General features: G+C 29.8%; 3 protein-coding genes and 1 long non-coding RNA gene across 4 annotated transcripts; 3 read left to right on the top strand and 1 right to left on the bottom strand.

The window, feature by feature from the left end:
• Nucleotides 1–1427: 1427 nt before the first annotated feature.
• On the top strand, nt 1428–3341 carry LOC120416713 (uncharacterized protein F21D5.5-like). Its single transcript, XM_039578535.2, has 3 exons — nt 1428–1588; nt 1644–3102; nt 3162–3341. The coding sequence occupies exons 1-3, from the start codon at nt 1447–1449 to the stop codon at nt 3283–3285; spliced, it is 1725 nt and encodes a 574-aa protein (XP_039434469.1). The 5' UTR covers nt 1428–1446; the 3' UTR covers nt 3286–3341.
• Nucleotides 3342–3385: 44 nt separating this feature from the next.
• LOC120416714 (perlucin-like) lies at nt 3386–3980 on the bottom strand. The gene is made up of 2 exons (XM_039578537.2): nt 3829–3980; nt 3386–3769 (listed from the first exon to the last, which is right to left on the bottom strand). Exons 1-2 carry the CDS (start codon nt 3922–3924, stop codon nt 3386–3388), a joined length of 480 nt encoding a protein of 159 aa, XP_039434471.1. The 5' UTR covers nt 3925–3980.
• A 4354-nt stretch (nt 3981–8334) lies between these two features.
• Nucleotides 8335–21372, top strand: LOC120416684 (perlucin-like). The gene is made up of 4 exons (XM_039578502.2): nt 8335–8373; nt 20111–20203; nt 20264–21066; nt 21128–21372. The coding sequence occupies exons 1-3, from the start codon at nt 8356–8358 to the stop codon at nt 20648–20650; spliced, it is 498 nt and encodes a 165-aa protein (XP_039434436.2). The 5' UTR covers nt 8335–8355; the 3' UTR covers nt 20651–21066; nt 21128–21372.
• On the top strand, nt 10289–19692 carry LOC120416691 (uncharacterized). Its single transcript, XR_005605376.2, has 3 exons — nt 10289–10483; nt 10651–10752; nt 19396–19692. It is a non-coding gene; the product is annotated as an uncharacterized LOC120416691 (long non-coding RNA).

Raw genomic sequence — 21372 nt, 5'->3', positions numbered from 1 at the left:
GTCTCATGCTGAAAAATTCTACTTTTTGCACATTATTGCATACACGGAAAACCGGGATTAATCTTTAAAGACTTTTTTTGAGACATAATTGAAGTTCGGTCAGGATTGTCAGAAAAAGGGCTAAAATTTAGTCTTTCTTCAAGCCTAAATTTTAGGTTTTTTTTAGAACAAGGTAGGGAACTAAGAAAAAACTATATTAAGGCTTTTTGTCCAAGAGGTAGAAGAGGAGGCAGATGAAACACCGAATGTTGAATGTTCCGCACAAGGGAACAGGCCGATTCAACTCCCGGCGGCTGTTTTTTTAGACAGCAGAACCTGGCAGTGCGTGGCCGAATGGTTACGCTGTCCGCTTTGTAAGCGGATGATTCTGGGTTCGATTCCCATCTGCTCCAACCTTCCATCGGATGAGGAAGTAAAATGTCGGTCCCGGCCTTGGTTGTTAGGCCGTTAAGTCATTCCAGGTGTAGGAGTCGTCTCCATGCCATAAGTACAAACAACACACCAAACCAAGCCTACTCCGGTGGAATCGCTGGCGGCGGTTGGACTCGCAATCCAAAGGTCGTCAGTTCAAACACTGGGGTGGAAGGTTCCTTGGAGTAGAAAGAGGTTTGGGTGCTCTCTCCATTCAAGCCTTCGGACTCCTAGGTTCGAGCAGAAACTTGCAATAGAGACCACAAAAGACCCGGGGGTCGTTAATGTGGATGGTTTGATTTTTTTTGAAACTGGTGCGTCGTTGGAGGAGGTGAATTAGTGCTGAAGGGACGACGGAAAATCACGGAATCAATCCGCCGGGGATTGATGTCGAAAGTGGAAGTGTAAACGGAATACCACGGAGAACGGAATTGGGTGAGGACAACCAACGGTTGCGGTGATGGTGGTGTTTATGTTTGTGTGTAAATCTTAATTAATTATCAACCTTTTTTCAATTTGTTTCAATATACTCTTGCTCCAGGATTCTTCAATTTAAAAATTCTACAACTCCAAAATCCAAGATTCAACTTTTGAACTCTAAAATTCTAAAATCCTTATTTATAAAACTAACACATTCTAAAACTGTAAAATTTTCTAAATCTAAAATTCCAAATTATAAATATCTCAAATATCTAAAATTCTAAAGCTATACAATTATAATATTCCTCAATTATAATATTCTTAAATTATAATATACTTGAATTTTAAAATTGTGAGTCTCTAAAAAATACCCAAATTCTTAAATTTTTCCCTCCTTAAATTCTTAAATTCTTAAACTACTATTAAATGTCACATCCGTCATTTTGAAAAGTCTCCCGTGACTTTGTGACATCTCTCTCCATCGCATATCTTTTCCAGTGGGCACAGAACTGTCATCTTCGGGTCGCGGTTCAAATTTCAATGTTGTTGTTTTTGCGCTTTCGAAACGCCGCCAAATTTCCACAATCCCAATACCTCGGCCAAATCCGCTCGAAAATGGACTCAAAAACGCTCAAAGAGTGCTTCATAAAGCCGCTGACGGACTGCCATCCGCCCATCCGGATCGACACCGAGCGCAAGTTCATCGGGCGAAGCCCGGAGACGCAGATCCAGGACCCGTGCTGCTCCCGGCAACAAGGTTGGTTGTAGGTTTTTTTTGTACTGATTTGTTTTAATGATGATTTTGAATTTAGTTTGCTTGAAGGCCAATTTACCCGGTGGTTTCGTGCTGGTCAAATCGCTCGGGTCGAACCCGTCGGTGCTGAACGGGAAGCAGCTGGAGAAGGATTTGGGCTATGAGGCTTACGACGGGGACATTTTGGAGTTGCTGCCGGGGAATCACCAGTACACGTTTGAGTTTAAGTTTGAGGAGAAGAAGGTCAAGCCGACGAAGGAAAGGAAGGACTCGAAAAAAGAGGAGCGGGTGAAGAAGGACTCTAAAAAGGAGGAAAAGCGTGAATCTCACAAGAGGAGCCTGTCCAAGGATGAGAAACGTGACGATGGTGAGTCGGGGGAGAAGAAGACGAAGAAGCGGAGGGAGGAGCGAACCGGAAGTAGTTCTAGTTCCGCTAGCGTTGAGAAGGTTAGCAACGGCGGTAGTTCAAAGAAGACGTTGGTGCCCACCAAAGAGTGCAAATGGGAGGATCTGGACGGGAAGCAGTTGTACATTTACACGAGCAAAGATTTGGTGGCGTCGGAGAAGGTTGCGTCGTATGACATGGACGGAACGCTGATCAAGACCAAATCGGGGAACGTGTTTCCTAAGACGATCGACGATTGGCAGATTGCCTTCCCCGAAGTGCCTGGCAAGTTGAAGACGTTGCACAAGAACGGGTTCAAGATTGTCATATTTACAAATCAAGCTGGAATCTCGAAGGGAAAGCTGAAGATCGAGGAGTTTCGTACGAAAATAGAAGCGCTTCAGGCGAAGCTGAATTTGCCGATGCAGGTTTTCATTTCAACTGGCAAGGGCAAGTACCGGAAGCCGCTGACCGGAATGTGGGACACGCTGTGCCAGCTGAAAAACGACGGAGTTAAGGTGGACAAGGCGCGCAGTTTCTACGTCGGTGACGCTGCCGGTCGTCCTGAGGTGAAGAAGCCGGTCAAGCGAAAAAAGGACCATTCTTGCGCGGATCGGTTGATGGCACTGAACGTTGGAATTCCGTTCCTCACGCCAGAAGCACACTTCCAGAACGCCAAGGAGGCCGACTGGGTCAAACCGGAGTTTGATCCGCGAGTTGCCCTCGAAAAACGTCAACAACTCGACCCTCCGGGCAGCAAACTTACCTCTTCCCAGCAGGAAGTGATCGTAATGGTTGGTTTCCCGGGTTCCGGCAAGAGTCACTTTGCCCGGGCGCAACTCGAATCGAAGGGCTACGTTCACATCAACCGGGATGCGCTGGGTTCGTGGCAAAAGTGCGTCTCGCTGCTCGATAGTACGCTGAAGAGTGGAAAGCGAGCCGTCGTGGACAATACCAATCCGGACGTGGACAGCCGAAAGCGGTTTGTGGAGCTGGCAAAGAAGCGGAACGTGCCCTGTCGGTGCTTTGTCATGGGCGCCACCTACAAGCAGTCCCGGCACAACAACGTGTTCCGCGAGTTGACGGATCGATCGCATTCGTCGATCAACGACATGGTGTTCAATATGTACAAGTGAGTTTGGCTTTTGGGATCTTTTAAAATACCATTTTTGACGTGATTATTTATTTCAGATCGAAATACCAAGAACCTGCCCTCTCGGAAGGATTCGACGAGATAGTTAAGGTAAATTTCGTTCCCAATTTCGAGTCTGAAGCTGACGAAAAACTGTACAAGTTGTATCTGTTGGAGAGTTAAGTTGAATTTTACGTTAAGTTTTAAATTGTATTTATATCGAAGAATCACTGAACAAATTACGAAACCAAAAAGTTTAATCTCTACAAAAGAAACTCCCCCCCTAAAACGGCGCCACACAATCGCACGGCACCTCCTCGCACACAAAATACAGTGACTGCCCCGCGCACTGGTTATCGTTCCAGTGCCAAAAGTACTCCCAGCCCGGAATGTACGCCAACTGCAGGCAATCCTCCTCCCCGTGCTCGTCGTTCGGTTCGCCCCGGCGCCAGTTGGTAAACGTTACGCGTTCTCCCGTCCCCGTCCAGATGAACGTGCCCTCCTCGGCCAGGTCGCTGCCGCCGATCCAGAAGCTGCAGTTGTCCTCGGAGAACTTGTCCGTTGCGCGGATAAACTCGGCCAGGGCGTTGTTTTCGGCTGCGGATTTTATCGTGACCAGCCGCATTCGCAGCGAGTTGCAGAACTCGTTCGCTTTGAACCAGTTTGCCTGTTTGGAAGAATCTAAGTTCAAACAAACATTTGACTTACGGTTTTTCTTGATTTTACGCGAATACTCGGAATGTGGTAGGTTTTATTGGCACTACAAGCTAAAACAATTAAATTTACTGCCACGAACACTCCTAGACTTCTTTTCGACAACATTTTGGAAGCATTGATCACTGCTTATGTTGAGTCGAAGTCGAGTCTCACATTTAAATTGTGTTTGTTATTGATAAGAGCAGAGATTCGAAAGTTCACAATAAAAAAATATAATAATTGTGATAACAAGCCATAGTCTACACATTTTAATGTAAAAAGTTGTTTAAAATTCATTTTACGCTCGAACCTCCAGCCGTTCCTGGTCAAGATCGTCGAGTCGTTCCTGACGAATCGGTCGTTTACGGTGACGGTGAATGGCGAGCGTTCCTCCGTCCACAACATCCCCTTCGGCGTGCCCCAAGGATCAGTGCTGAGCCCGACTCTCTACAACAGGGGTGCTCAAAGTTTTTGAAGGCCGGGCCAAATTTGAAGCTCAAATGAGCTTGCGGGCCAAATTTACAAAAAAAAAAGGTTGTTAAAAAAATAAATTACGTTATTTTAATGTAAATAATCGGACATTTCTGTTATTAAAAAAAAATCTTTTCGAAATAATAGAAACCACAAAATATCGAGTTTCTATCGGTATTGTTGTTTCTGGTATTTGAAAAAAAAAGTTCTTAGCTGAATGTACTTGTATTTAAAAAAAATAATGTTTTGTTTTTATATTTCGAAAATTGTGGTGACATTACATGTTGAACAATTCTTCTATAAGTTAACTGTGGCTAATGCAAAATCGTTGATATCCAGAATTTCAACATTTCAATGAAAAAAAAAAAAAAATTGGAAAATGTTTTAAGGTTCCGTATAGTTAACCTGCAATCATTATTTAAACAAAAAAAGCGAAGCAACATTTATTTATTTCATCGAAAATTCACTAAAATTCAAATTATTTTTAATAAACCCAAACATGCTCAAATGATTTTAAATGTAAAGGAATGCATATTTAATTAATTTCAGCTGAATGCTCTTAAATTTCATTTTTCAAGTTTTTTGAAAATATATTTTTGCTCCAGGTTTTTCGAGTCAATTTTTTAATAATGGTGGAGGGGTGGGTTGATCGACGAAAGCTTTGTAAAATATTTGCTGCAAACTTGATCCTCCGATTTCCACATTTTGTCTGCCTGAATCAGTTGATAGTCAATCAGATTCGTTATCTAACTGTAATGAGTTCGAATCCCTAATGAAGTGCAATGTAAGTTTGAGGGTGACTTGCAAATTAATAAAGAAAACTTTTATTTTTGCAACTATTACAGAATTCTACCTAAGTCAAACTTGAACGTCTTTTTGATATTTCTAAAAATGTTTGATGAAAGTTTTGACGACATTTACTAGTTTCACTCACATTGAAACGTGTGAAATTGTTTTAATTATAAAATATTTTGAACATATTATTTGTATCCTAAAGTGGGGATCTAAATATTGATAAATCATAAGATTTGTTATTAACAAAAAAAATAAAAAAGATTACCATATAAGAGCTTAAAATAAACCATAATTTTGAAAAAGTAAAAAAATCATTTTACAAGTGGTCAACGGGCCATTTTACATGATCATTCAAAATGGGTCCGCGGGCCACAAAATATCACCTCGCGGGCCACGTTTGGCCCGCGGGCCATACTTTGGGCACCCCTGCTCTACAACATCCTCACCTCCGACGTGCCGATGATCGATGGAGTGTCGTACGCATTCTTTGCGGATGACACTGCATACTTGGCATCGGATAAGGACCCGAAGATCGTCGTCACCCACCTCCAAGCGGCACAGAACAACCTCGAGGAGTTTCAGCGGAAGTGGCGCATCAAGCTGAATGCTGGGAAAACCCAGTCCATCTTCTTCACCAGGAGGCGTGCTGCTCGGCACCTTCCCCGCAGATCGATCAGCGTCAACGGCCAGCCTGCGACGTGGGACGAAGAGGTCAGGTACCTGGGAGTGGTGCATGACAAGAAGCTAAAGTACGACAAGCACGTGAACTACATCATCGGGAAGGTGGATCGTTCCACCAAGGCGCTCTACTCCCTGCTGAATCGGCGGTCGAAGCTGAGCATCAAGAACAAGTCGCTCGTGGTCAAGTGCATCATCCGTCCAATGCTGACCTACGCTGCTGCGGTCTGGGGCAACTGCGCCAAATCGCACCGTAAGCGACTCCAGGTGAAGCAGAACAAGCTGCTCAAGATGGTGCACAACTTGGACCCGTGGTACCCGACCGACGATCTACACGAGCTGGCCGGCGTCGACACCATCGACGCAAGCATCGAAAAGGCAACGAGAACCTTCAGGACTTCCTGTGGGATGTCAACGAATCCGCTCATCGAAGCACTCCTCCGTCAACAACTGTGATATTAGTCTTAAGCCAAACATAGATCTAGGGTTTTTTTTTCTCAAAATTAATTTTCCCTAAAAGAGCACGCAGCTAGTAACATCAAAACTTAGAAACATGTACCCTCCCTGTAAAGGCTAATGAATTGATCTCAGTTGAAAGGTTCTCCAAATCTCTGAATTGCAAATGTAACATCCTGGAGCAGAACTGTTAAATTCTAATAAACACCAATTGAATTGAATTGAAAAATTCATTTTACACTGGTTCACTGCCGTTTTACGCATAATTGCCCATTTAAAAAAAAAAAAAAGTGCAACTCCAGAGTTTTTTTTTTGAAAAAGAACCAATAAACTATTGTCTTTCATATGTTTATAGGACCCAATCAAAAAAAAGAACTCTAGAAATGAGAAAAACGCGATTGAATTTTTTCGTTCATTTTTTGTGTTTCTACGCATAATTGTCCCGTGGGTCCCTATTCACCCCATAAGTCCCTAATCATCCCAGTTAGCAGTTTATCACTCTTATTTGTAATCCTCTTGCTATACAATAGGTAAACAAGACACAATACGTCGTAAAGTGTCTTGTTCGAGAAAGAAAATACAAACAGACTTGGTGTTGTTTTCAATGAATTTCCGAACAAAGTACTAGATTTTATGTTTTTTTTCTCGAAAAGTAAACGTCAAACTAAACCTAAAAATGACAAAAAGTCAGAATCGACCAAAAATGACATGGGACAATTATGTGTAGAACGGCAGTTCAGTTGTTTTGCAATCATTAGTGTTCAAAAAATGTAAGATTTGACAAAACCAAAAGTTTTAGCGAAAAAATACTTTTTGCGATACTAAACTGCCGTTCTACGCATAATTGTCCCATGTTCAAAAAAGTGCAACTGAGAAAAACGCGATTGAAATTTTTCGACCGATTTCTGTGTTTCTACGCATAATTGTCCCGTGGGTTCCTATTCGCTCTATGTGTCCCTAATCGCACTGGTTAGTAGTTTATCACTCTTATTTTTAATCCTCTTGCTATACAAAAGGTAAACAAGTCATAATGCTTCATAAAAACTAATGGTTCTGGTATAGAAAATACTTGGTGGGACACCTATGCGTAGAAGTTTAACGATGGGACAAACAGACTTGGTGTTGTTTTTAATGAGTTTCCGAACAAAGTTTAAAACAACACAAATTTTCAAAAATTCAAAAGATTTTATAATGAACCCAAACTCAAAAATTGATTTCAGCTGATTTGACTAAAATTTTCATTGACATTTCAAAGTTTAAAAAAAAATATCTCCCTGATTTTTCGGGCCGACTCGAATGGGGGGGGGGGCGGAGGGGGGGGTTTCGCAACGCCATCTTTGCTTTAAAATCTGGATACAAAATCTCGAAAATAAAAAAATACGCCTTTTGAGAAATTGAGTTAATAAAAAAATCGCCATTTTTTCCATGTACCTATTTTTTGTGAATAGTCCACACCTTTGTCGTAGACTCCAAATTGATCAGAAAATTCATTCAAAAGTTACAGATTTTCGAATATTTAGGAACCTCCAGATTTTTTATCGAAGATGGCGTTCGAATGTCAAAATCACGCACTGGTACCAACATTACGAAAAAAGTGTGCCATGGCATGACAGTCATACTTTTTTTTTTTCTAATGTTGGTTCTATTGCGCGATTTTGACTGTTCGGGTGTTCACCATTCGAACGCCATCTTCGCTTAAAAACCTGGACAGCTTCTTTGGTCATAGGGAAGGCCCTCACAAATTTGAGCCAAATCAACAAAAAACTTAAAAATAAATATGGTCGAAATCGGCCGATTTCGTAGAAAATTGCTCTACTGAAATTGATACTTATCGGATCAAGCTCAAATTTTATAGGGAGCTATTCAGAGCTAGGGGACATCAGCACAAAAAAAAAGAAAAAAATGCATCGTCATAAAAAACAAATCTAACTTTTTGCGTTCTAAAAAATGATAAAGATATTGCTCCCAAAGTATTTTAAAATCCCAAAGTTGTTTGAAAAATTGCCCACTTTGATTTTTATTTAAATAGATTGAAGACCGTCTACAAACGAGGATGCCGAGGGTTAGCGTGGTGACCTTTGCGAATAGAGTGTATGTATAATGATAGATTAGAGCTCGGCCGTATGATGCCTGTCCTGCACTTTAGTGAGCTCAAAGATGTTGCAGGTTAAGCATCCCGAATAAAATTATATGATGATTTGTATTGTCAAAACCATGAAGTTACAATAGATATTATAATATTTATGGTAAGTTTATGGTTGATTTTTTTTAACTTCATTGGAATGACGATAAAGTTATCGTAGATTTCATGGTTACAGCAAATTTCATGGTTTTGTTATTGGAAATGTTATAAATTGAAACAATAAAACTACTGTACATTTCATGAATACAGCAAATATTATGGTTTTGTTATTGGAAATCTCATGATGCATTTTTTTCAATTTTTTGTTACAGTAAGTTTCATTGTAATGTTATAGTTGCATAGTGTGAACTTTTTTTGAACGATTTTTTTTAAATAATGCGAATCATGTAATAAAAGTATTGAAAATATAAAAATATTAAAATATTAAAATATTAAAATATTAAAATATTAAAATATTAAAATATTAAAATATTAAAATATTAAAATATTAAAATATTAAAATATTAAAATATTAAAATATTAAAATATTAAAATATTAAAATATTAAAATATTAAAATATTAAAATATTAAAATATTAAAATATTAAAATATTAAAATATTAAAATATTAAAATATTAAAATATTAAAATATTAAAATATTAAAATATAAAAATATTAAAATATTAAAATATTAAAATATTAAAATATTAAAATATTAAAATATTAAAATATTAAAATATTAAAATATTAAAATATTAAAATATTAAAATATTAAAATATTAAAATATTAAAATATTAAAATATTAAAATATTAAAATATTAAAATATTAAAATATTAAAATATTAAAATATTAAAATATTAAAATATTAAAATATTAAAATATTAAAATATTAAAATATTAAAATTTTAAAATGTTAAAATATTAAAAAAATTAAATATTAAAATTTTAAAATGTTAAAATATTAAAAAAATTAAATATTAAAAAATTAAAATATTAAATATTAAAAACATTTAAACATTTAAACATTTAAATATTTAAACATTTAAACATTTAAACATTTAAACATTTAAACATTTAAACATTTAAACATTTAAACATTTAAACATTTAAACATTTAAACATTTAAACATTTAAACATTTAAACATTTAAACATTTAAACATTTAAACATTTAAACATTTAAACATTTAAACATTTAAACATTTAAACATTTAAACATTTAAACATTTAAACATTTAAACATTTAAACATTTAAACATTTAAACATTTAAACATTTAAACATTTAAACATTTAAACATTTAAACATTTAAACATTTAAACATTTAAACATTTAAACATTTAAACATTTAAACATTTAAACATTTAAACATTTAAACATTTAAACATTTAAACATTTAAACATTTAAACATTTAAACATTTAAACATTTAAACATTTAAACATTTAAACATTTAAACATTTAAACATTTAAACATTTAAACATTTAAACATTTAAACATTTAAACATTTAAACATTTAAACATTTAAACATTTAAACATTTAAACATTTAAACATTTAAACATTTAAACATTTAAACATTTAAACATTTAAACATTTAAACATTTAAACATTTAAACATTTAAACATTTAAACATTTAAACATTTAAACATTTAAACATTTAAACATTTAAACATTTAAACATTTAAACATTTAAACATTTAAACATTTAAACATTTAAACATTTAAACATTTAAACATTTAAACATTTAAACATTTAAACATTTAAACATTTAAACATTTAAACATTTAAACATTTAAACATTTAAACATTTAAACATTTAAACATTAATAGAAACGGCAAAAAATATTAAAGATCACAAAACGAACACACCATGACACCTAAACTGGGCGACGCTCCCCTAACGAACGCACCATGACACCTAAACTGGGTGACACTCCCCTAACGAACGCACCATGGTTGATCAAGCTGTCTTTTGTTTTCAACCGCACGCGTGTTCGATCCTGCTTGTGTGGCGCAGTTGAAATCGAAAATTCTCGAGTCGAATCGCGTGTGCTCGTGAAGGAACAACATCCGGCGTTCGTTTAACATGGTCCTGATGGACATGTCACCCGGTGGACCGAACCGGAACGGCGGGATGGCGGAATTTCCGCATATTTGGGTGAGTATTTATAGTTTTGTTGAACTTGCCTAGGGCGGAATCCCACCCGCAACAGCAGCAGGCATTTTCAGGCAAGTAGTAGGTCATGTTCTAAACAAAACATTTGTGTTCCTCTCTTTTACATGGACTTCTTCCACCGGGTACGGTTACGGGACAAAACCCACCAGAAGCGCTTGATTGTGAGAGGAGGTCCGGCGCCTGCTGCGGACACTTTCGGCCGGTGTGTTCCGGATGGTGAGCTCGTCTCGTCTGGAGGCGAACATTGTTAGGTGAGTTGTGAGTTGAGGCTAGTAAGTAGTTCAGAAAAAGTTTCAAAATTAGGGCCACGAAATGATTTTTCTTAAACGGTATTCAGCTGAAAAGTAACTGAAAATGACAGTAACTTTGGACGTTTTTTCGCGTGATGCTTGTTTACATTTTGTTTTGTTGAATAAATCAAACAATTTGGATATACAAATTTGAATGCAATTTAAAATCACAAACGTTTGAGTAATGCTGTAATAATTAATGTTGCATTTCATTTATTTTAAGTTTATGCAAAAAGTTTTATTGAATTTTAGAAATTAAGAAATTAAGAAATTAAGAAATTATGAAATTAAGAAATTAAGAAATTAAGAAATTAAGAAATTAAGAAATTAAGAAATTAAGAAATTAAGAAATTAAGAAATTAAGAAATTAGGAAATTAAGAAATTAAGAAATTAAGAAATTAAGAAATTAAGAAATTAAGAAATTAAGAAATTAAGAAATTAAGAAATTAAGAAATTAAGAAATTTAGAAATTAATAAATTAAGAAATTAAGAAATTAAGAAATTAAGAAATTATGAAATTAAGAAATAAAGAAAATAAGAAATTAAGAAATTAAGAAATTAAGAAATTAAGAAATTAAGAAATTAAGAAATTAAGAAATTAAGAAATTAAGAAATTAAGAAATTAAGAAATTAAGAAATTAAGAAATTAAGAAATTAAGAAATTAAGAAATTAAGAAATTAAGAAATTAAGAAATTAAGAAATTAAGAAATTAAGAAATTAAGAAATTAAGAAATTAAGAAATTAAGAAATTAAGAAATTAAGAAATTTAGAAATTAATAAATTAAGAAATTAAGAAATTAAGAAATTAAGAAATTATGAAATTAAGAAATAAAGAAAATAAGAAATTAAGAAATTAAGAAATTAAGAAATTAAGAAATTAAGAAATTAAGAAATTAAGAAATTAAGAAATTAAGAAATTAAGAAATTAAGAAATTAAGAAATTAAGAAATTAAGAAATTAAGAAATTAAGAAATTAAGAAATTAAGAAATTAAGAAATTAAGAAATTAAGAAATTAAGAAATTAAGAAATTAAGAAATTAAGAAATTAAGAAATTAAGAAATTAAGAAATTAAGAAATTAAGAAATTAAGAAATTAAGAAATTAAGAAATTAAGAAATTAAGAAATTAAGAAATTAAGAAATTAAGAAATTAAGAAATTAAGAAATTAAGAAATTAAGAAATTAAGAAATTAAGAAATTAAGAAATTAAGAAATTAAGAAATTAAGAAATTAAGAAATTAAGAAATTAAGAAATTAAGAAATTAAGAAATTAAGAAATTAAGAAATTAAGAAATTAAGAAATTAAGAAATTAAGAAATTAAGAAATTAAGAAATTAAGAAATTAAGAAATTAAGAAATTAAGAAATTAAGAAATTAAGAAATTAAGAAATTAAGAAATTAAGAAATTAAGAAATTAAGAAATTAAGAAATTAAGAAATTAAGAAATTAAGAAATTAAGAAATTAAGAAATTAAGAAATTAAGAAATTAAGAAATTAAGAAATTAAGAAATTAAGAAATTAAGAAATTAAGAAATTAAGAAATTAAGAAATTAAGAAATTAAGAAATTAAGAAATTAAGAAATTAAGAAATTAAGAAATTAAGAAAATTTGAAAATTAGGAAATTAAGAAATTAGGCAATTAGAGGATATTACGATATTAGGAAATTAGGAAATTAGGAAATTAGGAAATTAGGAAATTAGGAAATTAGGAAATTAGGAAATTAGGAAATTAGGAAGTTAGGAAATTAGGAAATTAGGAAATAAGGAAATTAGGAAATCAGGAAATTAGGAAATTAGGAAATTAGGAAATTAAGAAATTAGAAAATTCGGAAATTCGGAAATTCCGAAATTAGGAAATTAGGAAATTAGGAAATTGGGAAATTCGGAAATTACGAAATTAGGAAATAAGGAAATTTGGAAATTACGAAATTAGGAAATTAGGAAATTAGGAAATTAAGCAATTACAAAATTAGAAACTTAGAAAATTAGGAAATTCTGAAATAAGGAAATTAGGGAATTAAGAAATAAGGAAATTAGGAAATTAAGAAATAAGGAAATTAGGAAATTAGGAAAATAGGAAAATAGGAAAGTCTGAAATTCGGAAATTACGAAATTGAGAAATTAGGAAATTAGGAAATTCGGAAATTACGAAATATGGAAATTAGGAAATTAGGAAATTAGGAAATTAGGAAATTAGGAAATTAGGAAATTAGGAAATTAGGAAATTAGGAAATTCGGAAATTTGGAAATTAGGAAATTAGGAAATTCGGAAATTAGGAAATAAGGAAATTAAGAAATTAGGATATTAGGGTATAAGGAAATTAGGAAATTAGGGAATTAGGGAATTAGGAAATTAGGAAATTAGGAAATTATGAAATTCGGAAATTCGGAAATTAGGAAATTAGGAAATTAGGACATTAGGAAATTAGAAAATTAGGGAATTAGGAAATTAGGTAATTTGGAAATTTGGAAATTAGGAAATCAATAAATAAAAAAAATTAACAATAAAGAAATTTAAAATTAAGAAATTACAAAATTTGAAAATTAGGAAATTAATAAATTCGGAAATTCGGAAATTAGGAAATTAAGAAATTTAAAAATTTAACAATTAAGAAATTACAAAATTAGAAAAGTAGGAAATTAGGAAATAAGGAAATTAGGAAATCAGGAAATTAGGAAATTAGGGAATTAGGAAATTAGGAAATTTAAAAATTTAACAATTAAGGGTGCACAGCAACCAAGGAAGTTGTTGTCTTCTTATTCCAAAATTGACAAACTTACGGACCCAATCCTGCAACAATCAGATAATAAAAATAGGCAAATGTTGTTGTAAATTGCTTAGTAGACAGTACGTTAGGGGATGAATAAAAAATTATATCGATAGTTCCTGTAGTTTCGAAAATACTAAAATATTTGTAACAAAAATCTTGGTGCAAAAGCTCTGGTTGATGTGAACCGTTAAGCAATTACAAAATTAGAAAATTAGGAAATTCGGAAATTCGGAAATTAGGGAAATAGAAAATTAGGGAAAAAGGAAATTAGGAAATTACAAAATTAGAAAATTAGGAAATTCTGAAATTCGGAAATTAGGAAATTAGGGAATTAGGAAATTAGGAAATAAGGAAATAAGGAAATAAGGAAATTAGGAAATTCGGAAATAAGGAAATTCGGAAATTAGGACATTAGAAAATTAGAAAACAGGAAATTAGAAAATTAGGGAATAAGGAAATTTGGAAATTTGGAAATTAGGAAATTAAGAAATTAAAAAATTTAACAATTAAGAAATTTAAAATTAAGAAATTACAAAATTTGAAAATTAGGAAATTAATAAATTCGGATATTCGGAAATTCGGAAATTAGGAAATTAAGAAATTTAAAAATTTAACAATTAAGAAATTACAAAATTAGAAAAGTAGGAAATTAGGAAATAAGGAAATTAGGAAATCAGGAAATTAGGAAATCAGGGAATTAGGAAATTAGGAAATTTAAAAATTTAACAATTAAGCAATTACAAAATTAGAAAATTAATAAATTAGGAAATTCGGAAATTCGAAAATTAGGGAAATAGGAAATTAGGAAATTAAGCAATTACAAAATTAGAAAATTAGGAAATTCTGAAATTAGGAAATTAGGGAATTAAGAAATAAGGAAATTAGGAAATTAGGAAATAAGGAAATTAGGAAATTAGGAAATTAAGCAATTACAAAATTAGAAAATTAGAAAATTAGGAAATTCTGAAATTAGGAAATTAGGGAATTAAGAAATAAGGAAATTAGGAAATTAGGAAATTAGGAAATTAGGAAATTAGGAAATTAGGAAATTAGGAAAATAGGAAATTCGGAAATTAGGAAATTAGGAAATTAGGAAATTAGGAAATTAGGAAATTAGGAAATTAGGAAATTAGGAAATTAGGAAATTAGGAAATTAGGAAATTAGGAAATAAGGAAATTAGGAAATTAGGAAATTAGGAAATTCGGAAATTACGAAATTACGAAATTAGGGAATAAGGAAATTCGGAAATTAGGAAGTTAGGAAGTTAGGAAATTACGAAATTAGGAAATTAGGAAATTAGGAGATTAGGAAATAAGGAAATAAGGAAATTAGGAAATTAGGAAATTAGGAAATTAGGAAATTCGGAAATTTGGAAATTTGGAAATTTGGAAATTTGGAAATTCGGAAATTAGGAAATTAGAAAATTCGGAAATTAGGAAATTAGGAAATTAGGAAATAAGGAAATTAAGAAATTAGGATATTAGGGTATAAGGAAATTAGGAAATTAGGGATTTAGGAAATTAGGAAATTAGGGAATTAGGAAATTATGAAATTCGGAAATTAGGAAATTTGGAAATTAGGACATTAGGAAATTAGAAAATTAGGAAATTAGGTAATTTGGAAATTTGGAAATTTGGAAATTTGGAAATTAGGAAATCAATAAATTAAAAAATTTAACAATAAAGAAATTTAAAATTAAGAAATTACAAAATTTGAAAATTAGGAAATTAATAAATTCGGATATTCGGAAATTCGGAAATTAGGAAATTAAGAAATTTAAAAATTTTACAATTCTCGATTAAATTTTCAAAAGGTCCTATCTGCATAGGAAACCCATGAGGGATAGGTTGTTTTGAAAATTTAATCTAGAATTAAGAAATTACAAAATTAGAAAAGTAGGAAATTAGGAAATAAGGAAATTAGGAAATCAGGAATTTAGGAAATTAGGGAATTAGGAAATTAGGAAATTTAAAAATTCAACAATTAAGCAATTACAAAATTAGAAAATTAGGAAATTCGGAAATTAGGGAAATAGAAAATTAGGGAAATAGGAAATTAGGAAATTAAGCAATTACAAAATTAGAAAATTAGGAAATTCTGTAATTCGGAAATTAGGACATTAGGGAATTAGGAAATAAGGAAATTAGGAAATTAGGAAATTAGGAAATTAGGAAATTAGGAAATTAGGAAATTAGGAAATAAGGAAATTAGGAAATTCGGAAATTCGGAAATTAGGAAATTCGGAAATTCGGAAATTAGGACATTAGAAAATTAGAAAATTAGAAAACAGGAAATTAGAAAATTAGGGAATGAGGAAATTTTGAAATTTGGAAATTAGGAAATTAAGAAATTAAGAAATTAAAAAATTTAACAATTAAGAAATTTAAAATTAAAAAATTACAAAATTTGAAAATTAGGAAATTAAGAAATTCAGATATTCGGAAATTAGGAAATTAAGAAATTTAAAAATTTAACAATTTCAGAAATTACAAAATAAGAAAATTAGGAAATAAGGAAATTAAGAAATTTAGAAATTAAGAAATAGCAAAATTTGAAAATTAGGAAATAAGGAAATTAGGAAAATAGTAAACTAGGAAATCAGGAAATTAGGAATTCAGGAAATTAGGAATTCAGGAATTCAGGAAATTAGGAAATTAGGAAATTAGGAATTAGAAAATATAGAAATTAGGAAATTTGAAAATCAGGAAATTTTAGAATTTTAGAATTTTAGAATTTTAGAATTTTAGAATTTTAGAATTTTAGAATTTTAGAATTTTAGAATTTTAGAATTTTAGAATTTTAGAATTTTAGAATTTTAGAATTTTAGAATTTTAGAATTTTAGAATTTTAGAATTTTAGAATTTTAGAATTTTAGAATTTTAGAATTTTAGAATTTTAGAATTTTAGAATTTTAGAATTTTAGAATTTTAGAATTTTAGAATTTTAGAATTTTAGAATTTTAGAATTTTAGAATTTTAGAATTTTAGAATTTTAGAATTTTAGAATTTTAGAATTTTAGAATTTTAGAATTTTAGAATTTTAGAATTTTAGAATTTTAGAATTTTAGAATTTTAGAATTTTAGAATTTTAGAATTTTAGAATTTTAGAATTTTAGAATTTTAGAATTTTAGAATTTTAGAATTTTAGAATTTTAGAATTTTAGAATTTTAGAATTTTAGAATTTTAGAATTTTAGAATTTTAGAATTTTAGAATTTTAGAATTTTAGAATTTTAGAATTTTAGAATTTTAGAATTTTAGAATTTTAGAATTTTAGAATTTTAGAATTTTAGAATTTTAGAATTTTAGAATTTTAGAATTTTAGAATTTTAGAATTTTAGAATTTTAGAATTTTAGAATTTTAGAATTTTAGAATTTTAGAATTTTAGAATTTTAGAATTTTAGAATTTTAGAATTTTAGAATTTTAGAATTTTAGAATTTTAGAATTTTAGAATTTTAGAATTTTAGAATTTTAGAATTTTAGAATTTTAGAATTTTAGAATTTTAGAATTTTAGAATTTTAGAATTTTAGAATTTTAGAATTTTAGAATTTTAGAATTTTAGAATTTTAGAATTTTAGAATTTTAGAATTTTAGAATTTTAGAATTTTAGAATTTTAGAATTTTAGAATTTTAGAATTTTAGAATTTTAGAATTTTAGAATTTTAGAATTTTAGAATTTTAGAATTTTAGAATTTTAGAATTTTAGAATTTTAGAATTTTAGAATTTTAGAATTTTAGAATTTTAGAATTTTAGAATTTTAGAATTTTAGAATTTTAGACTTTTAGAATTTTAGAATTTTAGAATTTAGAATTTTAGAATTTTAGAATTTTAGAATTTTAGAATTTTAGAATTTTAGAATTTTAGAATTTTAGAATTTTAGAATTTTAGAATTTTAGAATTTTAGAATTTTAGAATTTTAGAATTTTAGAATTTTAGAATTTTAGAATTTTAGAATTTTAGAATTTTAGAATTTTAGAATTTTAGAATTTTAGAATTTTAGAATTTTAGAATTTTAGAATTTTAGAATTTTAGAATTTTAGAATTTTAGAATTTTAGAATTTTAGAATTTTAGAATTTTAGAATTTTAGAATTTTAGAATTTTAGAATTTTAGAATTTTAGAATTTTAGAATTTTAGAATTTTAGAATTCTAGAATTTTAGAATTTTAGAATTTTAGAATTTTAGAATTTTAGAATTTTAGAATTCTAGAATTTTAGAATTTTGGAATTTTAGAATTTTAGAATTTTAGAATTTTAGAATTTTAGAATTTTAGAATTTTAGAATTTTAGAATTTTAGAATTTTAGAATTTTAGAATTTTAGAATTTTAGAATTTTAGAATTTTAGAATTTTAGAATTTTAGAATTTTAGAATTTTAGAATTTTAGAATTTTAGAATTTTAGAATTTTAGAATTTTAGAATTTTAGAATTTTAGAATTTTAGAATTTTAGAATTTTAGAATTTTAGAATTTTAGAATTTTAGAATTTTAGAATTTTAGAATTTTAGAATTTTAGAATTTTAGAATTTTAGAATTTTAGAATTTTAGAATTTTAGAATTTTAGAATTTTAGAATTTTAGAATTTTAGAATTTTAGAATTTTAGAATTTTAGAATTTTAGAATTTTAGAATTTTAGAATTTTAGAATTTTAGAATTTTAGAATTTTAGAATTTTAGAATTTTAGAATTTTAGAATTTTAGAATTTTAGAATTTTAGAATTTTAGAATTTTAGAATTTTAGAATTTTAGAATTTTAGAATTTTAGAATTTTAGAATTTTAGAATTTTAGAATTTTAGAATTTTAGAATTTTAGAATTTTAGAATTTTAGAATTTTAGAATTTTAGAATTTTAGAATTTTAGAATTTTAGAATTTTAGAATTTTAGAATTTTAGAATTTTAGAATTTTAGAATTTTAGAATTTTAGAATTTTAGAATTTTAGAATTTTAGAATTTTAGAATTTTAGAATTTTAGAATTTTAGAATTTTAGAATTTTAGAATTTTAGAATTTTAGAATTTTAGAATTTTAGAATTTTAGAATTTTAGAATTTTAGAATTTTAGAATTTTAGAATTTTAGAATTCTAGAATTTTAGAATTTTAGAATTTTAGAATTTTAGAATTTTAGAATTCTAGAATTTTAGAATTTTGGAATTTTAGAATTTTAGAATTTTAGAATTTTAGAATTTTAGAATTTTAGAATTTTAGAATTTTAGAATTTTAGAATTTTAGAATTTTAGAATTTTAGAATTTTAGAATTTTAGAATTTTAGAATTTTAGAATTTTAGAATTTTAGAATTTTAGAATTTTAGAATTTTAGAATTTTAGAATTTTAGAATTTTAGAATTTTAGAATTTTAGAATTTTAGAATTTTAGAATTTTAGAATTTTAGAATCTTAGAATTTTAGAATTTTAGAATTTTAGAATTTTAGAATTTTAGAACTTTAGAATTTTAGAATTTTAGAATTTTAGAATTTTAGAATTTTAGAATTTTAGAATTTTAGAATTTTAGAATTTTAGAATTTTAGAATTTTAGAATTTTAGAATTTTAGAATTTTAGAATTTTAGAATTTTAGAATTTTAGAATTTTAGAATTTTAGAATTTTAGAATTTTAGAATTTTAGAATTTTAGAATTTTAGAATTTTAGAATGTTAGAATTTTAGAATTTTAGAATTTTAGAATTTTAGAATTTTAGAATTTTAGAATTTTAGAATTTTAGAATTTTAGAATTTTGGAATTTTAGAATTTTAGTAACAGCTAATTTAAAAGCATTTGTACCGAAACAAACATATGAAAATATTCCCTATGTCTAATTTAGTGTGTTTCTCTTTTACAGGGGCCTATTCCACAGAGGATTGTTCTTCATAAATACGCGAGAGTTCATCCCAAGTACGAAGCAGTAGTTCCGGCACCGGCTACAAACATTTCGAACAACGTCAGAAAGTTCGGATTGAAGCAGAATATTAAAAGAAAACGACGCGGAAAAAAAGTACTATTTTTTTAAATCAACGAAAAAAACTATAAAAATACAATAAAACTTACCGTATTGACCATTAATTTCAATGTATAAATATATGTTTTACAGTACAATTTAGTAGAGAGAAAAAAATAAATACAATGAAAATACAATGAATCATACTGTCGTTATTATTTATTTCAATGTACGAATATAGTTTAAACCGTACTATTTAGGAAAAATCCATGAAGAACTGTGAATTTACTGTGCAAACCATTGTATTGATTACTGTTTTTATTATAAAGGTATTATGTTTTCTATGGTCAGGGTAATTTTTTGGACGAAAAAGGCATCAATGAAAATACGGTAGAATGTATAGTATTTGGTTTTTTTTTGTATGGGGAAAAGTCGAAATTTTTATGGTGACTGTGCCTAACAATACCCCTTTTTTATAGTAAATTCCCAAAATAAGATATATTCTATGGTAAAAAAAACATAAAGGCTACTGTAGAATCATGGTAAAAATAACCATATAATTTATCGTGTGATAACCATAAAATCTACTGTTGGTTTATAGTAAATCTTTATGCGGGATACGCTAACTTTCAAATCTATTCTCATATTGCTTTTAATTGTTCATCATGTGTCCCCAAATTACGTGAAGAAATATCAAATCCCCAACATAAGGGTAGGTCGTTCATTGAGGAGCAAAAAAAAAACCTGTTCAAGCCCAAATCGTCCCTTCCAGGCAAATTGGTTCAAAGCGGTCGAGTTTTGCCACTCGATCGGGATGCAACTGGCCACAGTAGATTCCCGCGCAGACAGTGAGTCCCTAATCAGTTTCATCAAAAGCACGGACAAGTTCAACGAGCAAGCGTGTGCGTTCTGGCTCGGCGGGAGTGACCTATCGGAGGAGGGCACCTTTTCGTGGCAGGGCACGGGAAAGCTGGTCACGTACACGAACTGGTCCCCGGGAGAGCCGAACAACACCAACGGAACCGAGGACTGCATCCAGCTGGTGTACATTCCGCGGTTCGAGCAACGGTGGACCTGGAACGATAATGCGTGCAAGCGAGGCTACATGTACTTTGTCTGCGAGAGTCTGCCACAAAATTGTATTCAGGAGTTCAAATAAAAACATCGCCGGGATCGTGATTCTGCGATGAGTACGGGGAATTTGTGCGTCATTTAATCACTTTGTTTACCCTTACAGCTTAGTATTTGTTGTTGATTTTGAAGATGGTTGAGCTAGGCAACAGATCGTCAAAACATGGACTGATCAGTCTTTGGAGCAAACCTGGTCGAGCTAGATCATCTAGATTTTTTTTCTTTGGTGAACTCTCTTTGAAAATTGTACGACTTTCTGTAGAAAAAATCGCAGGTATCGCAATATCTTAATAGGTAACGGTTTTTTGTGGCTCACTAGTCGAATTTTAATTTATAAGTCGTAGAAGCAAACTTGGACAAGCAAGTTTCCTTCTTTGGATTCCATAATGAAATTATTTAATTTATTTCTGACAATGCTTTGCATGCTGTTTTGCAAAAATCTGGGTAAATATATTAAATTTGGTAAGATTTTTCAATGATTTAATTAAGAAATTTATTTCAACAGTTGGAGTGCACGGTGGGCCAATGAGGGCTAAAATTTGCGAACCGAGAGTGATTTACATGAAGCGCTGCAACGTCTGTGTCTGCTCCGATGATGGCTTCGATGAGGAATGTACCACGCTGCTTTGCCTAAATAACAATGAAGTTTTGGAATCAGCGATTCCACATATTTTTCCTAAGTTGTAGTAGAGGTATATAAACGCTTTGTATTTTTGCAATTGTACAAATAAATACATATCATCAGCTGTG

Source organism: Culex pipiens, chromosome 2 (genome assembly GCF_016801865.2).
Source record: "Culex pipiens pallens isolate TS chromosome 2, TS_CPP_V2, whole genome shotgun sequence".
NCBI classification, from domain to species: Eukaryota; Metazoa; Arthropoda; class Insecta; order Diptera; family Culicidae; genus Culex; species Culex pipiens.
This window is presented reverse-complemented; position numbering and strand designations above follow the sequence as displayed.